This window comes from Silurus aristotelis (genome assembly GCF_946808225.1).
Source record: "Silurus aristotelis genome assembly, chromosome: 29".
NCBI lineage: Eukaryota > Metazoa > Chordata > Actinopteri > Siluriformes > Siluridae > Silurus > Silurus aristotelis.
This window is the reverse complement of record NC_139602.1, coordinates 11,008,243-11,024,220: the sequence shown is the minus strand read 5'-3', so window position 1 is coordinate 11,024,220 and position 15,978 is coordinate 11,008,243. Positions and strand designations below refer to the sequence as shown.

The 15,978-nt window shown below is 38.5% G+C and overlaps 2 protein-coding genes across 2 annotated transcripts; both read left to right on the top strand.

The window, feature by feature from the left end:
- The first annotated feature begins 379 nt into the window (after positions 1-379).
- mrps16 (mitochondrial ribosomal protein S16) lies at positions 380-1,895 on the top strand. The gene is made up of 4 exons (XM_083535655.1): positions 380-516; positions 703-730; positions 1,197-1,457; positions 1,549-1,895. Exons 2-4 carry the CDS (start codon positions 718-720, stop codon positions 1,680-1,682), a joined length of 408 nt encoding a protein of 135 aa, XP_083391781.1. The 5' UTR covers positions 380-516; positions 703-717; the 3' UTR covers positions 1,683-1,895.
- Positions 1,896-5,104: 3,209 nt separating this feature from the next.
- LOC310722664 (uncharacterized protein) lies at positions 5,105-14,076 on the top strand. Its single transcript, XM_083535206.1, has 9 exons — positions 5,105-10,348; positions 10,498-10,619; positions 10,711-10,775; positions 11,509-11,711; positions 11,801-11,966; positions 12,063-12,227; positions 12,905-12,978; positions 13,066-13,167; positions 13,858-14,076. Exons 1-8 carry the CDS (start codon positions 5,266-5,268, stop codon positions 13,143-13,145), a joined length of 5,958 nt encoding a protein of 1,985 aa, XP_083391332.1. The 5' UTR covers positions 5,105-5,265; the 3' UTR covers positions 13,146-13,167; positions 13,858-14,076.
- Positions 14,077-15,978: the final 1,902 nt, after the last annotated feature.

The following is a 15,978-nucleotide window of genomic DNA, read 5'->3' as shown; positions in this document are numbered from 1 at the left end:
ATTTCTCAGCTGCACCATCAGGTCACCTGAGCACTAACTCACAGGTGTGTTAACATCACTAACACACACATTTCTGCTCCTTCTACAGCCACAGGTGGAATCAGTGGCATCTCGGAGATGATTGTGCTCCACCAATTCACCCTGTAGGATCGTTGATTTTTTTTTACTTTCTCTAGAAGTGCTATTTAAGTTATATTTATTATATATAATAATAAAATACTTAAACATTTCCTAAGAATACTCTTATGTTTAAAAAATATATATATTTTCAATATTTGTTATATTTATTTGCACCTTGTGTAGCGCGTGTATAAAAGCAATACATTGTCGACATCTTGTGGTCAGTCCGTAGAACTGCATGTTGAATTCAACTTCCGGTTACATTTCCTAAAAGGGAGGTAAAAAGTAAGATGGCGGCGCCCTTGCGAATGTCATGCTGCTGATGTCGCAGGTGCGGTTTTAATAAACGTATAGTGATTTCTGGAACAAGAAATCCATTTATCATCCTTATATAAAGTAAGTGAACATTTTTTTTTATCCGAGAAATGATTTTAATTTGACATGAGAAAAGATAAGCTTGATGGTTAAATGGGTATTTAATCCATGTATGGTTTATGGTGTTGATTTTATTGTTAGAAGTTCAGTAGAAATCATTTCTATAGATGTCTTTAGACTGATTGTTGATCTGCTTTTGTTTTCTAGGATTGAAACTGAACGATGGTCCATCTGTGTAAGTATTTACAAATGTTATCTGTTAAAGTTGTATATATTATACATTTATTAAGGATATTAGCTTCCTGAATAGTATTTGGTAATGAGAATGTTTGTTTTTAACGTGTTGAACAGACCTGTAGATGAATTATTTTTGTGCTCTTGAATGTTAAACTGATGTGCAATTCCCAGAATAAACATCCAACCTGATAAACGTCAAAAACTTGCATAAACTCTTGCATAAATTCTTCGATTCCATATGAGTTAAGGAGCACACTGTCCCATGTCTTCAAATATTTAAATGGTGTTTTTAGTCTAAGGACGATCCACAGCCACACTTTTGTTTTCAGTCGTTTCCAAAAGTTGCGGACAGAAGGCTAAAACGCAGAAGAAAAACTATTTCTTTTATATTTATTCATATAAAATATTTTCAGAACTTTCCACAGCGATGAAAACTGATTATACGAGTTGCGTTCATTCAACAGCATCACTATTACTCAAAAAGTACCACGGAGGTCACGTGGCTATCCGCCTGGCGCTCGGTGGCGCCACCAACAGACCGTTTTACCGCATCGTGGCTGCCTACAACAAAAGGGCACGAGACGGGAAGTACATTGAGCAGCTGGGATCGTACGACCCTCTTCCCAACATCTACAACGAGAAGCTCGTCGCCTTCAACTACGAAAGAATCAAGTACTGGATGGGTTGCGGAGCTCATCCCACTAAACCCGTGGCCAAACTTTTGGGTCGGTGCACTGATACAGGACGTCTGTTCAGTTCATGAAATTTTATCGTGTTTTTTTTTTAATGGTTTGTTTGCATTTTATGAAATTCCAGGCCTGGCCGGGTTTTTCCCGCTGCATCCGATGACGATAACGGAGGCGGAACGACGGAAAGCAGAAGCTACGGCGGTTTCGAAACAGGAAGCGGCTGAAGATCCAGACGAAGAAGAAAAGCAGGCGGAGCAGTAGCATTTACTCTTAACGCCCAAAGTGATTTTTTTATTTTTTTCCCACCATCATTCTTTTGGGGGAGAAAAAAAAACATAAAAAAACACATAATGATGCAAATATCATTAGAGACTTTAACGTGTCCTGATGGTCGATTTCTTTATATTTTCTATTTTATATAATTTCTGTGTGTGTATTTAATGCTAATAAATCTCGTCAAAATGTTTTTTGAAATCTTTTTTTTCTTTCGGCTGCTCCCATTAGGGGGCGCCACAGTGGATCATCCGTCTCCACCCCCCTGTCTTCTACATCTGCCTCTTTCACACCAACTACCCGCATGTCTTCCCTCACCACATCCATAAACCTCCTCCTTGGTCTTCCTCTTTTCCTCCTTCCTGGTGGCTCCATCCTCAGCATTCTCCTACTGATATACCCCATGTCCCTCCTCTGCACATGTCCAAACCATCTCAATCTCAACTCCCTCACCTTGTCTCTAAAACGTCCTACATGCTCTGTCCCTCTAATAAACTCATTTCTAATCCTGTCCATCGTCGTCACTCCCAACGAACATCTCAACATCTTCAGCTCTGCTACCTCCAGCTCCACCTCCTGTCTTTTACTCAATGCCACTGTCTCTAATCCATACAACATCCCAGGTCTCACCACAGTCCTATAAACTTTCCCTTTCACTCTTACAGATACTCTTCTATCACAAATCACTTCTGCTATCACTCTTCTCCACCCACTCCACCCTGCCTGCACTCTTTTCTTCACTTCTCTAACACACTCTCCATTACTTTGCACTGTTGACCCCAGATACCTGAACTCCTCCACCTTCTCCACCTCTTCTCCCTGCAACCGCACCCCTCCACTGCCCTCCCTCTCATTCACACACATGTACTCTGTCTTACTCCTACTGACTTTCATGGGGTTTGGTTTTGGTATTGGTTTTTTAAAAATACTTCTTTCCAAAGCAGCTTTAACTTTCTTTTTTTTTTTCGTATCTGACGACTGAGTTTTTATTCAACTTATTCCCTCTAAATAATTAAACAGAAATTCTCTTCTGCTTGTTTTTAATGATCGTAATAGCATTTGAGTGCAGGTTTATGAGGTTATGTCCCTCCTATAAAAAGTTTCTGGCAATGAATCAACATAAAACCTGTTCCTGCAGAGGGCCTGTTGGTTAATATGATGAATAATACCAGGAAAAGATTTTCCAGTTTCAGGTGTGCGATTTTTATTCAGATTGATATCGAAGGAACAAACAGAGGTGTGGACGTTGTGGTTATGGGTCAGCAGTGTCCCATTCTGTGTTCTTGTGTTTGCCTAAGCAGTGGTTTATGAGTCCTGAGTCATTTTCTGTTTATAAAATTGCTACATGCCTTAAACAGACTTATCTATTTGGAATTGTGATTTTTCGAAAATCTTTTGTTTACGTTCAAGTGTCAGATTCGTGATCATTGTTCTGTATGTACAGTGCCTAAACGTTCCTTAGAAATGTAAGTTTATCCCTGATGAGTGAGCAAGTAGCAACTATGGAAAGGAAAAACTCCCTAAGATGGCATGAGGACGAATCCTTGGGAGGAACCAGACTCAGAGAGGAACCCATCCTTGTCCACCAAATTTCCATTCATGACAGTTCCATGGTTGTTGAGGTGTGCAGTGATTGGCGCTTAAATGCAGAACTGTTCATGCAGTTCTGATCCAATGTAGCAGACTCAAGAAAAAAGAACACATTAAGCATCGGACCACTGACCACTGCAGACCAGGAACATCCCACAAGACCTGCAGATTTGGAGACGCTCTGACCCAGACGTCTAGACGTTTTTCCTTTTCATAGTTGCTACTGGCTCACTCATCAGTGATAAACTTACAATTCTAAGGAACATTTAGGCACTAAACGTATACTTTCTAACTTTATAACCTTTATTTCTCTCTGTAAAGATGCTTTGGGACGATGTCCATTGTTAAAGTGACCCACAAACAAAAAATTAATTCAATTGAAACTGTTGGTAGAGCATTATTTATATACTTCCTTCCTGCCATCTAAACCTAGGGTCTTCTGAGCTCAAGGTAATGCTCACGTGAGTTTCTTCAAGTTCTGTCTGGGTTTTAACATTCAATCCAGAGCATATGTTTTTAAAAAACCGAGTCGGATTATTATAGCAGTTTATTTATTAACTCTCCAGTTTAGTTACGGTTAATGGGTGGCGTGATCTCTCTACACTCCTTCACATTACAGTGGTTTACTCAAGGTGTGACTGTTACCTTCCTCAACGACGTGATGACATACAGAACGTACAGCACTCATCAGTTCATCATTTCATCTTGTGGAGCCTCCTTTGATTCCATCCCAAATCTCATTACAGAAAATGAAAAGAGAAAAGAAGCAACTCTTTAATGAGATGATCAGCGTTTGTTTTTATCAGCACAAACAAACCAGTAAGATGACAATAAGGAGTTTGAAAGGAAAGATATTTCGGACAAACAAAGCTACACTACATCATGCTGTAATAATCGCACTGACTGTTATACTTCTGATCCCAGAAGCATCTTCAGAGTATGGTGAGTTTAAGCCTATTTTTACAGAAATAAAACCTCATCCCTGTTATTAATTATGGTCAAATTTATCATTAGTGGTATTTACTAAAAATTCTTGTGCATCAAACAGCAGTATAGTTATTATTATTATTATTATTATTATTATTATTATTAATGCAAGGAATCACAATTTAGGGTGATTGCTTTACTGTGGCGTTCTCAAGGTGTGATCTGACATGATATACATTACAATGAACATAACGAGTTTGTATAAAGAAAAGGATGCTAATTCATTAACCATGGGAAATTCTTTGAGAAATTTGGAGAAATAAATAAATAATTCTATTGGCTGTATTACTTTTGGCACCAGCACAGGGTAAGTTAAAACTGATTTCAGCAAAAGATTATTAAATGTAAGAATTTGTAAGGTGTATTCGGGATTATTAATTGAGGTATGTAGGAAAAATGCATGAACATAGAAATATGCAAGTATTATGTGTATGGTATAAGCATGCACGATACTCGAAGACATTCAGATTTCGTATCTTTTTTTTTGTCTTGTAAACATTAAAAAATCAGACTGAAATGTCTTAATGTGTAAGCTTTGATTGTTCTGTTTAGTTGCTGAGCACTTTACTCTAATGCTAATTCAGATAATGAAATAGCTGTTACATGGGGGATGTAGGAACTTGGAGTTATTTGGAAAAAGTTTCAAAATTCTGTTCGAAAATGCTGTTTTACACACCTTTGCTGCTAAAACAGTCAGGGTTTACATGTACAATATTTATTATTATCTAGATGTGCACCATCATAAATATACTGTACGAGTTGAATGCGGCAGTGTCACTATATCTATTGTCTCCGTGTCAATGTTATTACTGTTCTAATGTCTCTGTCACATGACACTGTGTTCTCCTCAACTGTAGATCCATATTCCATACCAACTACTACCTTTTCACAACATACATCTGTAAGTTCTGAAACGGCACAAACAACCTCAAGCGAGGACACATCAATTAAAACAACTGGGGAGACTTTTGAATCTTCAAAAGCACCAGACCAAATGTCTGTATTTTCAAGCACAGATAAAACTATAGCCTCAACTTCAACAACTAAATACAGCCCCACAACCATACACGCAATATTCACAAGTGCAACTGCAACAGTCCCCACAATGGTAGGATCCACAAAAACAAGTCCTGTATCCTCAACTGAAGGTAGACATTCATTCTCTTCATCAACAACAGAATCAGCAACAACTTTAACATCTCATACCAATTTAATTTCTGACTTGGCAGTGATGAGCACACTGGGCACTAATGAACACACATCAACAGAAATAATGAAACAGTCCAGTGGAACTTCAGACGTTTCAAAAATGCCAAGTCAACAGACCCCTGGATCTTCTCCCACAACTGTCACACTTCTTTCATATACTACTACAGAACCAACAGAAGTCACGTCCAAAACAGTTGTCACACTAGCAACAGGCAGCACAATACAAACAGGTCACACATTCAATACAGCAGAGGAATCAGTACATCGGTCCTCAACTGAAAATGTCCATTCAATAGCATCCACCTACATAACATCTGTGTCCTCAAAACTTCATCCAACCCTTTCTTCTGAAACAAGAGATGCAAGCTCTACAGGGTACACTGTTAAAACCTCACAATTTTTAATAGGAACAAGTCAGAAATCTTCAGGGTCTCCTTCCACAGGTACAACAGCACCTTCAGTTCCATCAACAGAATTCCGACCTACATCAACAATGGTAATGGCAACAGAAAGCACAATCGAAACGACTCAAATAGTCTCTACAACCGAGGAATCAGCACATTCCACTGCAATCTCTTCAGCTGTAGATGCCAATTCAATGCCAGCCACCTACACAACATCCATTACCTTTACACACCATCCATCAGTGAGTTCTGAAACTGCACAAACAACCTCAAGAGAGGACACATCAATTAAAAGAACTGGGCAGACCTTTGAATCTTCAAAAGCACCAGATCAAACATCTGTATTTCCAACCACAGGTGAAACGATAGCCTCATCTTCAACAACTAAATACAGCCCCACAACCATACACGCAATATTCACAAGTGCAACTAAAACATTCCCCACAATCATAGAACCTGATGAACCAACTACTAAATCTTCAGATGAAGGTACACATTCATCATCGTCATCGACAACAGAATTACGAACAACTTTAACATCTCATACCAATTTAATTTCTGACTTGGCAGTGATGAGCACACTGGGCACTAATGAACACACATCAACAGAAATAATGAAACAGTCCAGTGGAACTTCAGACGTTTCAAAAATGCCAAGTCAACAGACCCCTGGATCTTCTCCCACAACTGTCACACTTCTTTCATATACTACTACAGAACCAACAGAAGTCACGTCCAAAACAGTTGTCACACTAGCAACAGGCAGCACAATACAAACAGGTCACACATTCAATACAGCAGAGGAATCAGTACATCGGTCCTCAACTGAAAATGTCCATTCAATAGCATCCACCTACATAACATCTGTGTCCTCAAAACTTCATCCAACCCTTTCTTCTGAAACAAGAGATGCAAGCTCTACAGGGTACACTGTTAAAACCTCACAATTTTTAATAGGAACAAGTCAGAAATCTTCAGGGTCTCCTTCCACAGGTACAACAGCACCTTCAGTTCCATCAACAGAATTCCGACCTACATCAACAATGGTAATGGCAACAGAAAGCACAATCGAAACGACTCAAATAGTCTCTACAACCAAGGAATCAGCACATTCCACTGCAATCTCTTCAGCTGTAGATGCCAATTCAATGCCAGCCACCTACACAACATCCATTACCTTTACACACCATCCATCAGTGAGTTCTGAAACTGCACAAACAACCTCAAGAGAGGACACATCAATTAAAACAACTGGGCAGACTTTTGAGTCTTCAAAAGCACCAGACCAAACATCTGTATTTCCAACCACAGGTGAAACTATAGCCTCATCTTCAACAACTAAATACAGCCCCACAACCATACACACAATATTCACAAGTGCAACTGAAACAGTACCCACAATCATAGAACCTGATGAACCAACTACTAAATCTTCAGATGAAGGTACACATTCATCATCATCATCGACAACAGAATCACCAACAACTTTAACATCTCATACCAATTTAATTTCTGCATTGGCAGTGACTACTATTCTGAGCCCTAATGAATACACATCAACAGACATAACGGAACAGTCCAGTGGAACTTCAGAAATGTCACAATTGACAAGTCAACAGACCCCTGTATCTTCTCCCACTCCTATACCACTTTCTGCAAATCCTTCAACAGGACCAATGTCAGTCACAGCATCAAGCGACAGAACAATACAAACAAGTCTCACAGCCTATGCAACAGAGGAAACCCCACGTCTTTCCTCAACTGAAAACGTCTATTCAGTGCCATCCACATACATAACATCTGTGCCCTCAAAACCTCCTCCAACCATTACTTCTAAAACAACAGAAGCAATCTCAACAGGATACACTGTTGAAACATCAAAATTTTCAATGGAATCAAGTCAGCAGTCTTCAGGATCCTCTTCCACAAGTACAACAGCACCTTCAGATCCATCAACAGAATTCCAATCTACAGCACCACTAACAACAGCAACAGAAAACACAATCCAAACAACTCAAATACTCTCTTCATCTGAGGAATCAGCACATTACACTGTGTTCTCCTCAAGTGTAGATGCATATTCGATACCATCTAATACCTTTTCACAACATACATCTGTAAGATCTGAAACGGCACAAACAACCTCAAGCGAGGACACATCAATTAAAACAACTGGGCAGACTTTTGAATCTTCAAAAGCACCAGACCAAACATCTGTATTTCCAACCACAGGTGAAACGATAGCCTCATCTTCAACAACTAAATACAGCCCCACAACCATACACACAATATTCACAAGTGCAACTGAAACAGTCCCCACAATGATAGAATCTGAAGAACCAACTACTAAATCTTCAGATGAAGGTAGACATTCATCATCATCATCGACAAAAGAATCACAAACAACTTTAACATCTCATACCAATTTAAATTCTGCATTGGCAGTGATGAGCACACTGAGCACTAATGAATACACATCAACAGAAATAATGGAACAGTCCAGTGGAACTTCAGAAATTTCAAAATTAACAAGTCAACAGACCCCTGTATCTTCTCCCACTCCTATACCACTTTCTGCAAATCCTTCAACAGGACCAATGTCAGTCACAGCGTCAACCGACAGAACAACACAAACAAGTCCCACAGCCTATGCAACAAATGAAAACCCACGTCTTTCCTCAACTGAAAATGTCTATTTAGTGCCATCCACATACATAACATCTGTGCCCTCAAAACCTCCTCCAACCATTACTTCTAAAACAACAGGAGCAAGCTCAACAGGATACACTGTTGAAACATCTACATTTTCTAGGGAATCAAGTCAGCAGTCTTCAGGATCCCCTTCCACAAGCACAACAGCACCTTCAAATCCATCAACAGAATTCCGATCTACAGCACCACTAACAACAGCAAAAGAAAGCACGATCCAAACAACTCAAATACTCTCTTCATCTGAGGAATCAGCACATTACACTGTGTTCTCCTCAACTGTAGATGCATATTCAATACCATCTAATACCTTTTCACAACATACATCTGTAAGATCTGAAACGGCACAAACAACCTCAAGAGAGGACACATCAATTAAAAGAACTGGGCAGACCTTTGAATCTTCAAAAGCACCAGACCAAACATCTGTATTTCCAACCACAGGTGAAACGATAGCCTCATCTTCAACAACTAAATACAGCCCCACAACCATACACACAATATTCACAAGTGCAACTGAAACAGTACCCACAATCATAGAACCTGATGAACCAACTACTAAATCTTTAGCTGAAGGTATACATTCATCATCATCATCGACAAAAGAATCACGAACAACTTTAACATCTCATACCAATTTAATTTCTGCATTGGCAGTGATGAGCACACTGGGCACTAATGAATACACATCAACAGAAATAATGGAACAGTCCAGTGGAACTTCAGAAATGTCAAAATTAACAAGTCAACAGACCCCTGTATCTTCTCCCACTCCAATACCACTTTCTGAAAATCCTTCAACAGGACCAATGTCAGTCACAGCATCAACGGACAGAACAATACAAACAAGTCCCACAGCCTATGCAACAGAGGAAACCCCACGTCTTTCCTCAACTGAAAACGTCTATTTAGTGCCATCCACATACATAACATCTGTGCCCTCAAAACCTCCTCCAACCATTACTTCTAAAACAACAGGAGCAAGCTCAACAGGATACACTGTTGAAACATCTACATTTTCTAGGAAATCAAGTCAGCAGTCTTCAGGATCCCCTTCCACAAGTACAACAGCACCTTCAGATCCATCAACAGAATTCCGATCTACAGCACCACTAACAACAGCAACAGATAGAACAATCCAATCAGTACTTCCGTCCTCAACTGAAAACTTCCATTTATTGCCATCTACCTCCAAATCTGTAATGACAAATCAACAATCAATAACATTTTCAAGCACAAATAGCTTTACAACAATGCTGCCAACCTCTGCAGAAAGTCCAACTACATCCTTTACCATGACAGACACAAATAATGTTTCTATCGATTTAACCTCTAAAAATCTGTTACCTTCCACTTCTGAATCGATCAAATCCCCCAGTCCCGGATTCACAAGAAAGGAATCGGTTTCACCACCAATCAATTTCAGCTCCACAACTATCAAAACTTCAACAGTAGGTCCAACCTATATAAATGCTTCTTCATCTACCACAAAATACTCCTCTACAACTCTTTACTCCACCATCAGTGCAGGATCCACAGCATCAGCTTCCATGACTACAGCTAATTCTGTATCATCAAGTGAATCTACTTCATCAACTCTCACTGCTGTTACCATGAAAAGCTGTACAGATTGCCAGTGTAATGGTTCCCCATGTTTTTTGAACATGACGTCTGGGTTGTGTCAATGCAACTGCACTGATTTCACTTATGGTGATTCATGTAGATTTGGAACCAGCACAACACCTGTTATATTCTGTAAGTGAATCATTCCTGTTTGCTCAAAAATAGTTTTGTTTAGTAAAATCTTTGTTTTGTATAATTGGCTTTTTAACTTTTGTGAGTCAATAAATAATTGATATAGCACAAATAAATGAATTCAAATAACAGTAAATCCTTATTTCCAGCTGAGGAAAGACCTACACGAAATGCAATCATTTCTTTGAAAATTATAAAGGACTATATTTCTGATTATGATCATTTGAACTCTGAGGCATCCAAAAACTTGATTTCAATCATTTCACCTGAGGTATGTTGGTTAATTTCATTTTTAGAGATTGCCAAGTTGGAACACACTATGTATATGTAATCTTAACAAACAGTGTTTATTGTTTTTGCAGCTTTCTGACATTACCAGAAAAGCAGATGCAAAAAACTTCAGAGATTTAAAGATCACCAGACTCTTGTAAGTTCCCCACTAAAAACTCCCTTTTTAAGTATCCTGCTGTAAAAGTACTCTAATCATCAGCTTGTCGCTAATGGGAGGTGGTAGCTCAGTGGTGGCTCTCTGGGTTATTGATCAGAAGGTCAGAGGTTCAAGCCCCAGGATCTGCAAGATTTTGCTCTTAGGCCCTTAGCTCTCAGTGCTCCAGGGGTGCTGCCCATGATCATCCCAACTTTTTTGGAATGGTGATTGTACATAAGAACATTCACATGGCCTATTGGTTGTTTTAACAGCGGCTAATTTTCTAATGAAACGTGTAGGAAATAGAAAATGAGCAACATTACGGAAATGTTTACTTGCTGTGTAGTGAGTTTGAGCGATTTTCATCCTCAGTAAAGAACAGTACCATAAAGCTGAGTAAATCTCATGCTCAGTAGAGTAGAGCTTTTCTCACCCTCACTTAAATATGATATTAGCATATTTGTGAAAGCAGTCAGTGATTGTTTAGTGAAGTCTTATGCACCTTTGTAATGACCACCCTGACAATCTAGAACAGAAGATGGTGAAATGGAAAAGGTAAAAGAATGGTTTAATGTGGGTCTACAACTGGGTGAAGGTCTACCAAGCCACCTTGGTCACTTGACTTGACTTGACAAGAATGAGGGAAAGATGAGAAGATGTAGTGGGGATTTTAACCCGAACTGTTTAACTGTTTAACCCGTACATGATTTTATTGATTTATTTTTATCCCCAGAAAGGGAAGCATCATTGTTCAAAGCATTGCACAGTACAACTATCCCAACAACCAATCACAAATCCTATTTCTCAACAAGGATCTAGAAACATCTCTAATGACGCTGTTTAATAATCCAGATTCGCTCAAACATTTAAGTGAAGCACTTGGAAATGTTTCAGTACAGGATCCAGCAGTTCTAATGCAAGAAGTTGAATTAGGAAGTAAGTAATGATTTTCATACATTTTCAAAAATTGGAAATTTTCTTTAAACAAGGATTTGTTGATTGTTCGCTTTGTCCCCTCAAATAAGATATTTTAGACTTGAAACCGTACATAAGTTGTAATTGGAATATTGCAAACTACACACTGAAGATTGTGGACGGTGCCTGGGTGTGTGAGGGGCCATGCCAAACCAACCCTGACTACTGCAGCACACATGGGGACTGTGTAAATGAAAAAAACGGCCCGTTGTGCCTGTAAGTCGTTAGAAACATCGAATCCCCTTAAAATGTATTACTTAATAAATGTTTCACAGGTACGTCACAAACTTCTCTTTGTTCTAAATCGATCAGGTGCTATATGTCTACTTTTCAAGAATACTACGGTTTACAGTGCGAGCTGTTCCGCAGAGGTGCAGGGTTTTACGCCGCTCTATTCGGGAGTCTCGGAGCCGTGCTTCTTGTCATCATTATGACGATCGTGATTGCAGTTGTACGACTGAGGAGCAGGAGAGTCTGGTAAATAATTTCCTTCATCCTTAACGTCTTTGGATGTGAAAGCAGGAAATTCTTCCTTTACTTGAATTAGGGAACCCAAACCTGTTCCAACATGACAGTGCCATTGTGCACAAATCCAGCTGCATGAAGATCTGCTTTCCATAGGTTAGAGTGGAAGATCTTCTGCTGTAGAGCTGAGGAGCCCAGGCCTCCTCACCTCACCTCACCTACGTCAGTACCTGATTTTGCTAACATACTTGTGTCTACATTTTATCTCAAATCTCCAAAATATTTAGTGGAACATCTTCCCAGAAGAGTTGAGGTTACTGAAACAGCAAGTGGGGACTAAATATGGAATGGGATGTTCAAAAAGAAGCACATAATCTTTTGAGAATACAAACAGTCATATTTATTAAAGAATGAAACTCCATGTGTTCAAACAAATCATGGTTTTTGTTATCAATTATAGTTTCGCAGCAATAAACAGTAATTTTCTCCTTCTATTGAATAACGAGATTAATAACTGACACTGGAGACTCCTTCCATAAAGGTTAAAGAAAAAAGGAATAAATTTAAGCCTGTGGTTTGCAGCTACACAACAGTTATAGAACATAAATCAACACCTCCCAACCAATCACAATCCAGAACTGAAAAGTTGTGTGTTTGTGCATTCACAAATAAGTTCCCCTTCCTTCTAGGTCTTTAAGCAGCTGTCGTGCGGTGAATCGATCTGTCTTGTTTGCTGACTACTTCTTCGATTTCAGTGACAGAGGTACAGATTTAGTTTCACGCTCATGTGAAAGATGCATCATTTCTGAACAATCAAATGGATTAATGCTTCATATACCACATTTTAAAGGTCAACTTCAAAATTACACTCCGCACGAAAACCTACGAGAGGCAGAAGACGGATCGTTTAGGTCATGCCGCGGAATATGACGATGATGATACGACTTTGTGTGCAAGTATGCTTAATAGATGATATCATTTTATAGCGATTTCCTTTTCGTATAAAAGCTTATTAGAAGTTTTGTATAAAAGGTTTGTACGTTTCGTAAAAAAGTTAAATAGAAAGTAAGATCCATTGGTTTCGCGATTAATCAGCACAACCTCGAACCATCTATACTGATAGTTTTTCCGGGTTCCAGTCTGCTGTCACTTTACGAGAGCGGCCTCTAGAGGCGAATCATTGATGCCACGCTGTTTGTTTTTACACGTGAGACAGCGCTTCACGGAAATCGCTATATTATATTGGTCAATTATGAGTTATTAAATATATAATTATATTTATTAATTTAAATATTCATATTTATTTTCGTTAGCACATTTTCAAAAGTATTTATTTACTTTTTTGTAATAAATTTCAGTATTATTTTACATGGAGCGTTATGTTTGTTTTGTTTGATTTATCGCTCATCGGCGAAAACGATACAACCTAGCTATCGATATCGGTAAAATCCACTATCGATCGTCCTCTAATGAAGGCTGTATAACTGTATGAAGTAAATACTGTTGGTAATAATGTTTCAGGCCCAGCAATGCTATAGTGGTCTAAAGAGCTCTTGCAGTTATTTATAGACATGACAGTGAGGCATGTAAGGAATGGGCTCTCCATTTAGTCTCCTTTTATCTCTTTTCTCCTTTTCTTTAGGTTTTGACCTCTTCTAGGTGAAGATATAATAACAGAAGAGAAGCCATAATGTTCAGGCTGTTCTGGAGATCTTCAAACTCCTGTGGCTTTCATGGAACAAGGGCTATGCTGAAGATCTCTACTTTAAAGATTACATTCATCTAAAATAGTCAATTATAAATCTGTGGGTTCTACATCTTCTAAACTAATAGCTAATAAATTATTAAATTATTCCCAACACACTTATTTATATATTATTCCTCAATGAAAATTACCTGGATGGAGGTGGTGAACAGGATCTTGTTTACATTGCTGTCGCATGGGTTTTTTTCATTCTTTTCTTTTTTTTTTTTTTTTTATCTAAAAAGGTACTGAAGAACCTGTCACTGTTAGCTCCTAAACAGCCAGTTGTGTGTTAGCTAGATCTACTCTCATAGAAAACCCCCTGCAGCTCTAATTAGGTCCTCACAGGTGTCTTTAATTGATAAATCACTTGTCCTCAGATTCAAGCTGACTGAAAACCAGTTATTACTTTCAACATGAGATGGATTTTCCAGAAAAATTGTACATCAGCAGATAATTAAATATCTTGATGAACTCAATATTTTATTTGTGATGAAAAATTTTCCTCTATTTACAATTTCACTTTCTTTCTTTTAACGCAGTTTAGTTGAATTCTGGACTGTGATTGCTGTTAGAATAACCCTCACTTTTCTGGGAAGAGTGAGAAAAACTCTATAGCAGGAGATCTTCTTCTCCAACCCATGTAAAGCATATCTTCATGAAGCTGGCTTTGTGCACAGGATCATTGTCTTGCTGGTTCTCCTAGTTCAAGTGAAGGGGAAATTTCATGCTACCACATTCAAGGGTTTGAAGAAGAACCGAATATGGCTGAAAAATTCATAGAGCCCTTAGAGTGTAAGAGAAGGAAAGCACATATTAAAAACTAATTCCTAACTATTTTTACTTTTATTTTATTACGTGTTATCCGAACATTGTCAGATCGCTCTTATATAAATGTCACTAAAGCATTTCTATCACGCTATTCATTGTTCTGTCACTAGAGGGCAGTATATGCAAGCGAATCCATCTTTATATTAATTTTTTTCAAAGCACAATTATTTTATATTATTTGTTTTGTATATTTATGATGTGCTTTAACATTCTTTCACTATATTTAAGACATTTTGCCTCAGATATTTATGTTACAAAATACAGAATATATTCCTCATGTTATAGATCCATCCACACTGTATGATCTTGTGATTATAAATATATACATGTTAAACTGCAGAGCTGGTGATTTCCTGTGATTCCCTGTACACCAAAGTGAAAACAAATGATAAATAAACTGATATGACCTGCATTATTTATATATCCAGGCAGTTGATTGCATGCTATTAAATGTAATGCCTCACCGGTGACTAATGGCATGTGACAATTCCTTCAAGAAGTTTCAAGTCAATTCTCTGGAGTCATGAGGACCAGTCCTCTAAAAGATTTTTTTTTTCAGCTTGTGCTTGTGAAGGTCATGGAGATCTGATGATTTGCAAACTTTTCATTCATATTGAAACCATTCAGTGAGTCTTTGTGCCATGCAGATGGGGTGTGGTGATATTTACAGAGTCCATCAAAGAGTAGTATGAAGATAGCTTTTATCACCTGTCTGTATGTTTCTGCACAAACCAGCCCCAGACTGTGCAGTGAACTCTGTAGAAATCCCCTCAAAGCGTTTCTCATCCATCATAGTAAGTTACATTACAGCCAAACATTACAATATTAATGCCTCCTGCCTCTGGGAATCTTTCAGTAGGTTTGAGAGTGGAGAGTCGATTCATGGTTGATTGATTGGTTGAATTATTAAACCGTAATAAATTATGGGAAACCACCAGCAGAGCACTGAGTGAATACGCCTAAAGCCAGACTCGAGTGAATTTGGGTCACTGTGCCTGTGGAGCTGGTGAGGGTAATGAAGTGTTGAAAGAGGAAAGAGCTGCAGTGTGTGTGTGTGTGTGTGTGTACATTGTAAAGCCATATTACACAAAATAACTTCCCCATGTTAGATTTCATAACATTGAATAAAAAGTCAGGGGCGTACTTTACGTTCATCATGTAAATTAGGGTCGTGGAAGTCCTGAAAAC

What these genes read in the sequence shown, in the direction of transcription:
- mrps16 (XM_083535655.1), top strand. An exon ending in ACCCGTGGCCAAACTTTTGG is followed by an intron (nt 1,458 to 1,548) that starts GTCGGTGCACTG and finishes ATGAAATTCCAG; the next exon opens with GCCTGGCCGGGTTTTTCCCG.
- LOC310722664 (XM_083535206.1), top strand. Translation starts at nt 5,266, where the DNA reads ATGTCTGTATTTTCAAGCACAGATAAAACTATAGCCTCAACTTCAACA. An exon ending in TTTCAATCATTTCACCTGAG is followed by an intron (nt 10,620 to 10,710) that starts GTATGTTGGTTA and finishes TTGTTTTTGCAG; the next exon opens with CTTTCTGACATTACCAGAAA. An exon ending in CTTCGATTTCAGTGACAGAG is followed by an intron (nt 12,979 to 13,065) that starts GTACAGATTTAG and finishes CACATTTTAAAG; the next exon opens with GTCAACTTCAAAATTACACT.